We start from the raw sequence: 14835 nt of genomic DNA on the forward strand, positions 1-14835 counted from the left end.
AACAAACCCAACCAGCACCTCGAACCATCCACCTCGACTTGAACACCTCAGGCAAATCAACAGCGATCGACCAGAAAGAACCAGTCTGAACGGACGAACGACCTAGTAGTCATTAACCGGCGCAGCTTCGAATGGAGATGACGAACTGACGAACTGGATGCTTAAGATTTTAATTTCTTTTGGGTTGTAATTGAAGATTGGATGCTTCTCTTCTCCATTTGTCCATGAGATATTGAGGTTTGTAATTTTATTATAGTTAGGGAGCAAGAACTCGTGTATATTTCTTGATATATTATGTGGACTGGACATAATGCATGTTGATTTTATGCCTTCTTTAAATCTATTTCAATTTCTAGATACATGTTTGGTGTTGACTATTCCCTCATAGATATGTATCGCCTTGCTAATTGATTTGTAACTTCATCAGGTTCGCCCTCAAATGTCTTGCTCAATCACCGAAGTATGGCTAACCTAGAATGCATGCTTTAACTAGGTTCAAAGATAAATTGATTAATTGGTTAGGCTACCCAATCGGATAATCACACATTAACCAAAGTCAATTATTGGAATTACACATGAATCCCTCTTGCTTTCAAAACTAGATAAATCCAATCCCCCTCCCCCATTTACCACTCTGATTAAATTGACTTAACAAAAATATATATGATAACACTTCCCTACCGATCAACACAAACTTACTAAGGGTAGGATTTGATATTATAAATTTCATTTGATTGGTAAAAGATTGTAGACGACAATAAATCTCTACTATCAACCGCTAGAAGTCCTTAAAATAAAGATGAAATGAGTGCTCAACTCAATTCACCATTGTAAAAATAATACATAATCCAATCCAAAGGGGTGGGATGCATGAGCAAATAGGCAACATGTCTTTGATATTTATTCTAAGATTGGTGTCGTCCTATGAATTAAGTTACTTTAGCCTTTCGAATCCACATTCATCCTTAGAAAAACATTTGATTTGGATCTCTAAGGTTAGAAGTTGACGTGAGAATTTTATAAAAGAATAGAACAATAATAATAATAAAACCGAAGTAAAAATTCCATAAAAGAGGAAAATAAGAAATAGAGAACCCACCTAGAACCCAATGAGACTGTGACACGTGGCATTTAAAAATAAATTTTTAGAACTTATTTATGTATGAGTAAAAGAAAGGGAGGGTATGGGATAGGTTCAACCCTAGCCTAATCGTTCCCTTTTTTTCATAATCAAGCTCAAAATAGATTGGTGAAGCAGCATGGCAGTGAACATGACCCCTACACATTAGATTATAAGAAAAAACACTATTGCAAGTTCAAATGACAATATCTCAGCCTCCATCTTTAATTACACACAGTTGGTTCGATATATCTTAAATGAACAGAACAGAAAATGGCCATCACACAATCTGGCCAAAGAAACTCTACGAAGTCCCACTTATTCGATCGATTCATAATCAACAATATTACGGCAAAACCCTAAGAGATGAACCAACAGACACGCAACCAACATCTAGCAAAATTTGGATAGTGAATTTCGAATTAACACACTGGCATTGAATTAGCTTGAAAAAGTAAACATCAAATCAAACCCTAGATCCCCTGGCTGTTTCTCTTTCCTCTAGATCTCTCAAACTTCCTTCCATTGGACCTCACATATGGCTTGGAGTGGCTGTGTGGTACACCCGGTGCAGGACCGAAATGCTTCACTGCCTCCCGAGAGTTCTTAGGACCTCAAAGTGCAGATGGAGCCAATGGATGATTCAGACCCCTAAAACACCAGTAAATCATTGTACATGGAAAAGACAATCCAGCAAATTCTAAAAAAAAATGAAAACATTCATACCGTGTTCTGACCCAGATGAGCCCTCAAAGCAAGCTTGGTCAAATGTCGAACATTTCCTGCCAGCCTTTTCGATCCTTGCCCTGGCTGTCTCAGTATACACCAGAGCTGCAACTTCCAATGCTGGGACTTCAAAGACATGAATATCATCGGTAATAGTCCCAACAACGACAGCAATCTACTTTCCTATTAGAATACTACACAATTTAACCAACCTTTCCTTTCATGAAATGGATAAGCCTAGAAAGCGAAAGTGGAGGCTTGTTAACCTTGCTCATAAATAAGCGCTTGAGAATCACAACATTGTAAGTGTGTAAGCAGGCAAACAGAACGACTTTATTCAAGTAAATGCACGTGCAATAAGCTTCTACTCCCAGCATGACCAGTTTAACTGACATATACACGAAGTTCATAACCAAATTGCACACAAACAGAAAAAAATTAGAAGATTCCAGGATAGAGTGAAAACTAAAAAGCATAAAATTTAAGGTCTCATTTGATAACTATTTCGTTTTTAGCTTTTTGTTCTTAAGAAATAGTCCTATAGACACTGGTACCTCCACCTCCAGAATATGACTATTCCAAATCATTGTAAGAAATGGAAAAAGCATAAGCTTAATTTTCAAAAACAAAAAAACCAAAAGGTCACCAAATGGGACCTAAGTTTTAGAAGTCGGAAGATGCATAACCACTCGCTCTAAAGCAGACATGCCAATGAGCCACAAAAACTCGAAATCTTTGGAGCCAGTTCCCTCAGAAAAATTAAAGAAAAGTTTAATCACAAAATGTCAGCATTAGCATGGTCAGGTTAACAATTCACTGGGAACATTTTTTCCGTCCAAACACATGGAAAAAAAAAAAGCCAAGTATAGCTTATGCTTATCGGTGTATGTCTGTATTCCCTATCCAAAAAGGGGATATAATGTAGGTAACACAGCATTTTATATATCTTCAAAAACTAGAAGGAGAAGAGCAAATGCAGTTAACGAGTGAACTAACAATTGGGTGCACAGTAACCAATTCGAAGTAAATTCAATAATTTACATCAGCAGTAGAAGACAATCCAGAAAAGACTCTAAAGCTGGACTTTAAGCTCAGATATTTAATGAATAAGACTATTCCCCGACCTACAAAAGATCTCATCGAGCTGGGATTATTAAACATCATCAAAGCAAAAAGACCAGCCATCAAGACCAATTCATTGGAGAAAAAATAGGCATTTACAAACTGCTTAGCAATTTAAAACAGATCTGACAAGCGCAACGCAGAGAGAAGAAAATAAAAAGTTGAAGGTTCATCAAATGTGAGGACGGTGCGGAACTCCGTTTTCAGAAATCCAATAAACCAACCGATTGACATTTCAAAATCGGTTTTCAACCCTTAAACATTCGAGCATATTTAAGCACCAATAGATCAAACAAAACTGAATTTGAAAGAGAAATCTCGGTTAATAAGTAACTTGACGAGTAAGTTTAGGTAGATATCATCTGATTTGGGTGCAGTCTCTTGGTCTTCTTACTCTTTCCTCCTGCAACGAGATCGATCCCCTAATCACCGGAAGAAGTTAAATCCAAAGAAAAAACAAAATCGATAAGCTGGAGAGAGAAGAGAGTTAGAAGGTACCATTGCAACGCTCTCCAAGCTTAGCAGCCGCCGCCGGTGTGAAGGAAAGATGAGGGTGAAAGTCAGGGTTAAACCTCTTTATAGTGTTGGATGGCTCCTTTTCCATTCTGTGGGTTGGATCGGCCCGGCGAAAATGATTCGACAACGGCCCAAATTTTTAAATTTAAGAAAATTGTGATGATGTACCTATAAAAATGCTAAATTACAAATTTGGTCCATATCGTTTTAAAAAAATTAGCATTTATTATCTCTAATTTATAAATAGAGTTTAGTCTATATGGTTTAATAAAATCTTCATGAATGATTGTACTTACAATCAAACTAATTCAACCAAAATTTGATACATGGTTTAATAATATATATTTTTTATTATCCAACTCGTCATTGTTTTCTACTATTCACTGTTTTTTATACTTTTGATATGCATTTATATTCACGATCAAATCAACAAATGTATATTTGTTTCAAAAATAAATAAATAAAATTATACTAACAAACATATTTATTGTCATTTATCAATCCATTATTTGGATATTTGTTTTAAGAAAATTAAGTTGGAAAGCAAATGGATTATAACCGTATTCGTATTTTGATCGATGTTCTTTCCATAATTATTAGAAGTGAGCTAAACTCATTATTTGAAAATAGAAAATAGAAAATAGTGATTTTTACCTTCCCGTTGAAATGAGAAAGCTAAAATACAGTATTGTTCAACTTGATTACAAGGGAAAACTCTAACAAGGGAGAAAATAGGGAAAATAAAAGACAGAATTAGGAAAGAGGGCTAGAGGCCCGAGAGAATGATCTAAAAATGGAAGAGAAAACTTTTATATTAGGACGATAATGTTGTAACCAGGCAAGGTAGCATTGCAAGCCTACCACAAAGAAGCCTTGATGCTCCACAATGTCAAGCAACATTCTTCATCAACTTGAGCATCATGACGTTATACTTATGTTTTGCAGTATTGTAGATACAATGCTGCTTTGATTTGTGACACTGTTATTCATAGGTATTGTTGATACCAAATTTTGGCTAAGGAAAAACGCACCTAACTTTCATGTGACATTAATGGTAAATTTGTAATTTGGGGAAGAGAGAACCTACAAACAAAAAAAAAAGGCTTTGGTGCTTAAGTAGATAATGAAAAAAAAAGTCAGAGATTTAAGTTACCTCATACAAAGCCATGATGGTCTATGTATAGTGATTTGATCTAAGGTTTAATCTTAATCCTACTCGGGTTAGGAATTGAATTTTCTAATCCCTAGCATGCTAGGATAAAATCTCATATTATATTATATTATATTATCTTGATTTTTGGCTTTATTCTATTAGGCCAAATCCACACATTAACATTAGCCCTCACTCCTAAGTTTGGTTCTGTGGACTTACTACCTACTTGTCGTGTGCGTTAATACAAACTTAGGAGTATTGATCTAGACATCATTGTTCCTTTGATTGTCCTATTTTCCTTATTATTAGCGTACTGGCCTTTTATGCCAGTATAACCATATTCCTTATTATATAGTGTATTGGTCGTTTCTGCTGGTACAGCTACATTGCATTTAGCACCTCCGAGATCATTCTTGGATCTCCAATTATGCTAGGAATATCTAACCAAACTTCTTTTTAAAGTCTTGATCAGGTTTGGATTACGCCTTAACTACTTAACCAGAGCATGGACACATGAACTTGGCATTAATAAAGCTTTTTAAAGTTTTGTGTCGTGCTCGTCCTTTTTTCGAGGAGCATGGACACACGAACTTGACTTTTCATCAATCAAGGATCATTTTCCTTTTCTTGTGACACACCAAATCGGGAGTGTTGATTAGATCGTCATTGTATCAAGTCGATTCCCTGGTTTTCATCCTCCCGCACTTAAGCAGAGTTAACCTGCCTATCTTTTGCGATAGGCTTTGACATATGTCTTTAGTTTGACCCAAGGTGGCCTCTAGATTTTGAACTTTAAAATTTGGTTAGTTGCTTGTAGGGTGGCCAACTCCCAGTTTGTCACCAAATATTTTTACTTAAAAAATTATTTGAGTCCTTATTAGGTTCCTAAAGACAATTCTTTAGGGAATAATTAAATCTCAGCTCCTAGTTGTTTAAGGATATTTCATAATCTCTTGCATCTAAATAATTTATTATATAAGAAGTTGCATTGATTCGCATATTCTTTTGTATATTTTTTTATGTATTCTAATTAATCTATAATCCATAAATTGATTATTGAATTTAAGTATAGCATCAGAGAAAAATGTATCTCGTGTATTGCAATTTAATAGAGGTATCTAAATTTGAGGCTTTGAGATATGCTCCATTGATCATCATCTCAGACTGGTTGTAATATTGAATTTTAAATGAATTATCTTCATCTTCTGTGTCTGATTCTTGTATCTTACTTGTTATGGCCTAACTTCATCAATGTAGAGTTGAGAAAGGTACCAACTTTCCCTTTTGATTTCTTTGCCCTCAACAACAATTTTCTAAGTAATCTCTACATTGCATTGTCTTTGTCAACAAACATAGAACTTCCAAGCCAATAGTTCATAAATTGACATATTTTTTAGATTATATGGTAGAATATTTGTTAAGACATCAACTTGATTTAAATATATTCCTATCATTGGTGCAACATAGATTTCTTCAAAATTGTCCATAAAAACTGTTAAATGCTTCCGATGTTTTTATGTTATCACGGTAATTTCAGTTCACATTATGTTCATATTAAACCATTTGGAGTAGAAATTCACAGGTGTAAAAGCTAAAGAATTCCACGCGTCTAAAACCTTTTGCCCCTTTTTCATTTTTTTTCTTTATTTTTAGGGTGTGGTTCAATAGGTACATCAATGTATCTCAATTAGGTTGACATTGTTGGGGTTGATGTCCTAAAGTTTTGTGTCCTATAGTTTATAAACACATTTTGTACGAACATTTGTGATGTATAATATATGATATTTACTTCACTTATTGACTTTGCATATTGGATGTTTTATTTGTTTTACCACAAACCAATAAACTTAAAATACATTGTTATCTTTATGTAACTTAAGCATGTATGTCGTGACATACAAGTATATCATGTCTTAAGTGATAACCAAAATGGTCTGTAGTATATGGATATAGGAGGAAAACCTTATCCTGGTAACGCTACAGATGCGGCCCACTTTGTGAAATAGTTACAAGTGTTGTGACTTGTCACAGATGGTCTGATCTTGATCATTCGTGTAAGGGACATGCGAGCAGGGGCATCCTATACAAAGAGTTTGTATAAGACCTGACCACGAAGTGTTAACGTCTCATCATATAACCCTATTCATGACAGAGACTTCACTTCACTAGGATGACCATAGGTAACATGACCTTAATCCTGAGTGAGTTGGGAACTCCTGCCATTGAGGATAGTTCTTTGATTTACTTTAGGAAATAGTGGCCAAAGCGCCGACTCAAACCTACCACTTTAGGAATTCGTTTGATTTGGGAGCTGAGAACTCAGCTACACAAGATGGAGTTCACTCCCTCCTTGAAGCAGGGGAAAGTAGATAGATTGCTCCCTTAAGGGTTGATCTTGGGGCTTGAACAATGCGGCGCCACACACCTTCTCATGGCTCAAGAGGTGTTCACACATAGTAGAACTATGTTGTATTATTCATTAGAGGGATCAGTGGTACTTAAGGATCAAGATGTAACTACAGGGGCAAAACGATAAATTGGCCCAATTGTACTTACAAGCATCTGTGAAGGATCATCGTATTGATGATTGGTTATATCCGATGGACATAGAAATATATATATAGTAAGAAGAGTTCAGCTGTCGGTATTTAATGGAATGCCTAACAGTTAACGGATGGTGGATATTGTGGCTAAAGAGTTTAGTTAGTTATTCACATACTGTTGGAGCTTTGAGCCATAGGTTCATAAGGTCCGCTTGGTAGCTTGAATACAAGTTGAAAATTAGTTTTTGGGTCAATTTGAAATGTTCAAATTGACAAGAGGGAGTTCGATTATATATGATATTATTGAATTAATTAATTATATATGATATAATTGACTTTATGTATGAGATACTTTAATTTGGAGGAAATTAGATATAAATATGATTTATATCTAGTAGAGGAAAAATATTATGGTTAATGTATGATATTAAACCATAGGTTATGAACATAATGTGATTATATTTATTATTTATTAATTGGACAGTTATGGGATAATTGGTCGGCTTCTCTTTTTTTTTCGTAACGGATGAGTAAGATAAAGAATCGTTTTAAGATGCTTAAATAGCTCACGATGTGTTGCGATTTTAGAGTGTGTCATTTCTTAGTAAATCAGAGCCTATACGATAGTGTTGAACAATCACTTACACCCACACGCGCTACTTACTAAACGATTGTACAGACGATCGCTTAGCTTTTCTTACACGATTGTATATTTTACCTAAACGATCAAACATTTTGTCTATACGATAGACAAGTCTTTCTCCCACTTGCTTGATCGTTGTATACGATCTCTTTTTCTCCTCCCCTCTACCAAATCCGAACAAAGCCCACCCTTTAGATTCTCACTCAGAGAATATTGACGGCTCCGAGTGGTGGTGTCATCCACGTTTCCTTGTGTTCGTGTAGACGATCGGGGTGTTGTTGGACAATTACTTGCTGGTTTAGCAAGAGCGAGAAGTTCGGGAAGAGAGCAAGATTTTAAGTAAAGAAAAGTCATCAATTGGTATGTTCTCTAGGTCTCTTATTTATTGATCCTTTAAGCATGCCAGTAATTTAATGTTGTTAATGCATATCTATATGTTGGAATGTATATGTGGAATTTCTGTTACAATGAATTGGAAACATCCACTTCTGCTCAAAGGTACTCTTGTATAAGAGTTCTAATTTCATTGATACAAAGAATTGCATATACATTTTCAGTGGGTACAACATGTCTACTCTCTGTTTTAATTGTTAAATCGTTTGTGGATCTGTGGATTAATGGAGTTTTCTGGGATGAAACCTTGTTTGTTAAATTCTTTTACATTTCCAGTTAATTGTAAAGGCCCCTATGTTTTTGGGCATAATTAATTACAATCGAGTCTGTAATTTCAAAGTTAGTTTGAGTTTTGAGTCATTCGTGAAGAAGTTCGGAGCAAGGGTTGCTGTTCTTCAAGAAATAAGGCAATCGTCTAGTGTACGCTACACGATCGTTTACTTGCAGATGTTTACTAAACGATGGAGCTTTGCCCGACGGTTCAAGACTCGATTCACTTGTGAACCGGTAAGCCAATCCTTCACAAGTTGTTCGTAATCTCGGTTGGGTCATAAAAATCGTTTTACCCCCGAGACTACATCTTATTCCTTAAGTTCTACTGATCTTCTAATGAACAATTGGTTTAAGGTCCAACCTATAAACCGAACCCCTCTTGGGCCAATGAAAGGGCGGGGCCCCTTATTAAAGACCTGGATTTAGTACTAAAGGGAACAACCTATCTACTATCCCTATAACGAGTAGGAGTGAATTCCATCTTGCACCCTATGTTCCCAGTTATCCACCTGATCTTACCCTTGAAATGGGAGGCTTATTGGGTCAGCGATAATGAGCTGCCCTCAACTATACAGATCTAAGGATAATTTCGAGTGAACAGGAGTTCATATTTAGCTCAAGATTAAGATTAAGTTACCTAGGTCATCAATTAACGAAATAGTTAGTTTTATACATTAAACGACATTTAGAACATAAAAGTGACTATTTCATGGTTCAATCTTATGTAAACTCTTTATATAGGATGCCCCCATTTTCATGTCTCCACATGAACGGTTTAGGATCACATCGTTTGTACTAACTACAAAATGGGCCGCATCCATAGTGTCCCTAGAATAAGGTATCCAACCTTATTCATATACTATAGATCATTTTGGCTATATATATTTGAACTTGATCTACATTTATGTCACTACATAAAGTTCAAACTTAAACTTAATAGCTTCGGAATCTTAGTTTATTGGATTCATGAATATAGAATTTAAATTTACTAAAGATTTTCAATAACTGCTTTATTGAACAAGAATATGATATTACAAACTATGAGTTTTAGGACATAAAATACAAAACTTCATCGATTCCTTCAATTGGTATCAGAGTCAGGTTTTTTGCCCAAATTTTTCCAAATTTTCATAATGATTTTTACAGTTTCATGGTGGGATGCATTCTGTATATGTTCATGTGATGAATGTTTATGAATGTGAATGTTTTACGATTATTGGATGTTTTCGGGATTGGACTGTTTATATCTATTGCTTTCAATTTACAAAATTGGTTTGTAAGGGCCGGTGTTTTGGGCATATCAATTGCGATCGAGTCTGTATTTATTATTAAGTATTCGTGTCTATTCCAGTCAAAATCTGGAGAAGACGAGGCCAAAATCGAAGGAGTTTCGAAGAAGAATGCAACTGTATAGTGCATTTTCTACAGTAGCGTTGCAATGTTGCGGTTGGGCAAACAAAACATTCTATCTGTAGCGTTGCAATGCTAGGTCACAACATTGCGATGCTGTCAGATGAAAAAAAAACAATTCGGTTTGTGCCCGGTTCCTCGGCTAGGTCGTGTTCGCTTCGGTTGGTTCGGGCGATTTGTGGCCAGTTTGGGCACTAGGCGGTTCGGTCCGTGCGGTTCAAGGCCCAGTTCGCTTGTTTTGAATTGGTTGACTGTTAATTTTGTAATAGATAGTTATTTTTTATTGATTCAATTAATATAAGTGTTATATGAATTTAATTAATTGTTTAAGTGTCCAATCCCAGTTCAATAATTATTTTATTAATTATGCATGTGCTGTATGATTTTTTTATTATATATATGTCATATAATATAAAATCCCACCATAGATTATGCATTTAATTTCATGCATCATTTATATTATAAATGTTATAATATATATAATCATATGATTTCGTTTTATAACATGCTCATGCATGATATAACATTGCAATGCATCATTATATTATAAATGTTATAATATATAGTTTTATGTATGTAAGGATGAATGTTATTGATTATTTCATTACCTTATTATATAAGTGTTATATATAGTTAGTAATGAAATGGAATTGCATGAAGCATGTCATTATCTTAGATAATTTGTAATTGTTATAATTTACTAAGTATGTCAATGAATGCAATTGTATGATTTTAAGTTATTTCATTTTTTTTTTATAAAAGTTATAATTAAATGAGATTAGAAATTAAAATCAATAATCCATAATTGCATGCAAACCTTAGGTTCAAATCATTTTTTAAAATAATTTTAAAATATGATTCACATGGACCTAAGATCACTTTTCTATTAAGATTAGAAATTAAGTTTAATTTTTTAATCAATTTAATAGGGAGTTATCAAGCATTCCATGACCCATCCTCATGTAATAAATCACAAACTTTAGTCACTCCAAGGTCCTTATTCACGCACAAGGGTTTTTTGGATCCTTCAGCATCAACCAGGGGTCCTTATCAATGTATATTTTCATTCCTCTACTAATGTTCCATCTATAACCTTTAAAAAATAACTCACAACCCCACAAAATGATTCTCCACGTGAAGTATGTGTTCGGTTGTATGTCTTAAAACTCGATGTTTGTAAAAACATATTCTATTTGTAATAAAAATATTATTGACGTTTATTCAACAAAGCTGTTGTTGAATATGTAAATTGCATTTATAAAGGTACCTTATTCTGGTAACACTATCGAATGCAGCCCACTTCGTAGATGTTACAAATATTGTAAAGTGCTACAAATGAATTGATTCTGATTTGTTCATGTGGAGACATGAGAAGTGGGGGCATCCTATGTAAAGAGTTTGCATAAGATCAGACCAAGAAATCAGTCACTCTTACTTTATAATGTTGTTTACTTTTAAGACTAACTGTTTCAAAACGATGACCTAGGTAACTTAACCTTAATTCTGAGCTAACTAGAACTCCTATTTATTCGGGATTATTGCATAGGTGAGGTTGGCTCAACAGTGCCGACTCTTTTGTTGGGGTTGATGCCCTAAATATCGTAGGGTCCTATAGTTTGTAAACACCTGTATGAACAAATGCTTGTGTTGTAATAATATGAGATATTTTCTTCACCGTTGTCTATGAAATATGAGATATTTTAGTTGCATTAACCACAAACCAATAAACTAAGATTCCTAGTTATCGTTGTAACTTAAGCATGTATGTGGAGACATATAAGTAGATCATGCCTTAAGTGATAACCTAAATGGTCTGTAGTATATGGATATAAGAGGGAAACCTTGTCCTAGTAACACTACAGATACTACCCGCTTTGTAAATGTTACAAGTGTTGTAAAGTGCTACAGATGGCCTGATCTTGATCATTCATGTAAAGATATGCGAGTGAGGGGGGTCCTATACAAAGGAGTTTGTATAAGACCGGACCACAAAATGTTTAGTCCTGTTATATAACGTCACCATGACAGATACTTTCATTTCACTAGGATGGCCATAAGTAACATGACCTTAATCCTGAGTGAGTTGGAAACTTCTGCCTATGAGGGCGGTCCTTTGATTTGCATGGGTGCGAGTGGCCATATTTCCGACTCAAACCTACCACTTTGGGGATTCGTCTGATTGAAGAGCTAGAAACTCAGCTACATAAGATGGAATTCACTCCTTCCCCGAATCAAGGGTAAATAGATATATTGCTCCCTTAAGGGCTGATTCTGAGGCTTGAACGATGTGGCGCCACACACTTTCTCATGTCCCGAGAGGTGTTCACTCATAGTAGGACTATGATGTATTGTTCATTAGAGGAATCAGTGGTACTTAAGGAGTTAGATGTAACTATTGGGGTAAAACGGTAAATTGGTCCAACTGTACTTATGAGCGATCTATGAAGGGTTATTATTGTTGGGATTGGTGTCCTAATTCTCCCGGAGTCTCGTTGTTTGTAATTATACACATTATTTTATGAATAAAATAATTGTTATTTCATTATGGCATTTACTCATATCCAATAAACAAAGCTCCATGGTTATCTTATGTAAACTTAAGCATGTATATAAGATATACAAGTGGATCGTGCCTTAAGTGATAACCTAGATAGATCTGTAATATAAGGATTAAGGTGGGATACCTGATCCTGGTGACATTACGGATACGACCCACTTTGTAAAGGTTTGTAAGTGTTGTAAACTATTATAAATGATAGATCCTGACCATTCATGTGGAGATATGAGAGCAAGAGTGTCTTATACAAAGAGTTTGTATAAGATCAGACCACGAGATGACTAGACTCTGTATATAACACCATTAATACCGAAGACTTACATCTCACCTAAACGACCATAGGTGACATGACCCCAATCCTAAGTGTTTTGGGAATTTCTGCCTTTGAGGGTGGTCCTTTGATTAGTATAGATGAGAGTGGCCAGATTGCCAACTTAACATGCCTACCTTTTTGGGGACTTTTCTGATCTGGGAGCTGGGAACTCACTTACACAAGATTGAATTCACTCTTTCCTCAAAGTAGGGGTAAGTAGAGAGATTGCTCTCTGAAGGGGTGATTCTGGGGCTTGAACATAGTGGTCACGGCTTCTCTTTGGAAGAGAGGATTCAATCATAGTAGGACTATGACTTATGTTCATTAGAGGATTTAGTGGTACTTAAGGAGTTAGATGTAACTACAGGGGCATAACAGTTATTGGCCGAGCTGTACTTACGAGCGACTTGTGAAGGATTGTCACATTGTTGATTAGTTAAGATGAACATGTAATATATCTGTGGTAAGGAGAGTTCAGCTGTCGATCTTTAGTAGAGTGTCTGGCAGTTAACAGATAGTGGATCTCGTGACTAAAGAGTTTAGTTAGTTATTCACATACCGTTGGAGCTTCGAGCTACAGACCCATAAGGTCCCCTTATTAGCTCAATGGATTCAAGTTGAGGATCAGTTCTTGGTGTTGATTTGAAATGTTCAAATTGACAAGAGGTAATTCGATTATATATGATATGATCAGTATAGTATATGAGATACATCAAGTGGAGGATTAATGTAAATGAGATTTACATTAAGTACCATGGAATAGAAAAAGAGCTATGGTTTATATGTTTCATGAGATGAAATATTAAAACTATAGGTTATAAATATAGTACGATAAGTTGGTTATCATTTTTATTTATAATAATATTAATTATTGAATAATTATCTCTTTTTCTCTAATAACTAATTGAGTGGGAGGTTATTAGTGGTTTCATGGTAACCGTGAGATAAAAAGAAAAATGTTTTCCTAATTTTAAAAAGAAGATTTTTTTTTTTTTTGAGATTTTTAATATCATAAAATACTTACAGAAAGTTGTCAAGTAAATAAGATTTAGTAAGCGACAGCTTGGAGTTAGCTAAACGATCGTGGAGTGTTCTTTGGCAATAGACACTCAGCTGAGCAATGAGCTAAACAATCACATAGCTTTTGGTAGACAATCACATAGCTTTTCCTAAACGATTGGGCATCGACCTATACCATAGGTTCTTCCATCTCCCACTTGCTCAGTCGTTTACACGATTGTGGTTTCCTCCTGTTCTCTGCCTCAAACCAAGCCCACATAGAGTCCACACTCTGGATTCTCACACCGAGAATACTAAGGTAACCTTCTTAGTGGTGTCAACTCGACACTGTCGAGGTTCTGTGGAGGTCGTTCGTGGTGTTCGGGGTGTTTGTAACCTTGGCGATCGTTTAGTTCAAGCGTGCGGTTTTCGTGTAGTGTAGCGGTCATGTTGGACGAGTGTTCATGTGTTGCTGTGTTGCTGTGATTGAGTGTTCATGATCAAGAAACTCGAAGATGAATCTACAAAAGTGTGTTGATCCTTGTCCTTAATCTTTTGTATAACATGCTGTAATTTTTGTATTTCGCATAACCATTTGTTTCCATTTGTGATTGTAATTGTAAAGTTCATATAAGATTGTAATTTGGAATGATCCTTCCGCTGCTTATGGAAATCCTCGAGTCCGATTTCCTTCAATTGTACTGTTGATTGGTTATATCCAATGGATACAGAAATATGTCTGTAGTGAGAAGAGTGCAGCTGGCGGTATTTAGTGGAGTGCCCGGCAGTTAACGGATGGTGGATTTCGTGATTAAAGAGTTTAGTCAGTTATTCACGTACTTTTGGAGCTTCAATCTATAGGTTCGTAAGGTCCCCTTGATAGCTCAATAGATTCAAGTCAAGAATCAGTTTTTGGGTTAGTTTGAAGTGTTCAAATTAACAAGAGAGAATTTGATTATATATGATATAATTAAATTGGTTCAATTATATGTGATATAATTGATTGATGTATTAGATACATTGATTGGAGGAATTTGGTATAAATATAATTTATATTGGATAAAGGA

The 14835-nt window shown here is 35.2% G+C and overlaps 1 protein-coding gene and 2 non-coding genes across 3 annotated transcripts; all 3 read right to left on the bottom strand.

Moving 5' to 3' along the window:
* Positions 1–1260: 1260 nt before the first annotated feature.
* Positions 1261–3580, bottom strand: LOC120070687. The gene is made up of 4 exons (XM_039022530.1): positions 3467–3580; positions 2059–2234; positions 1847–1972; positions 1261–1771 (listed from the first exon to the last, which is right to left on the bottom strand). Exons 1-4 carry the CDS (start codon positions 3570–3572, stop codon positions 1727–1729), a joined length of 453 nt encoding a protein of 150 aa, XP_038878458.1. The 5' UTR covers positions 3573–3580; the 3' UTR covers positions 1261–1726.
* LOC120072396 lies at positions 2590–2670 on the bottom strand. The gene has a single exon (XR_005480457.1). It is a non-coding gene; the product is annotated as a small nucleolar RNA snoR53Y (small nucleolar RNA).
* On the bottom strand, positions 2930–3020 carry LOC120072392. The gene has a single exon (XR_005480453.1). It is a non-coding gene; the product is annotated as a small nucleolar RNA snoR69Y (small nucleolar RNA).
* Positions 3581–14835: the final 11255 nt, after the last annotated feature.

Source organism: Benincasa hispida, chromosome 2 (assembly GCF_009727055.1).
Source record: "Benincasa hispida cultivar B227 chromosome 2, ASM972705v1, whole genome shotgun sequence".
NCBI classification, from domain to species: domain Eukaryota; kingdom Viridiplantae; phylum Streptophyta; class Magnoliopsida; order Cucurbitales; family Cucurbitaceae; genus Benincasa; species Benincasa hispida.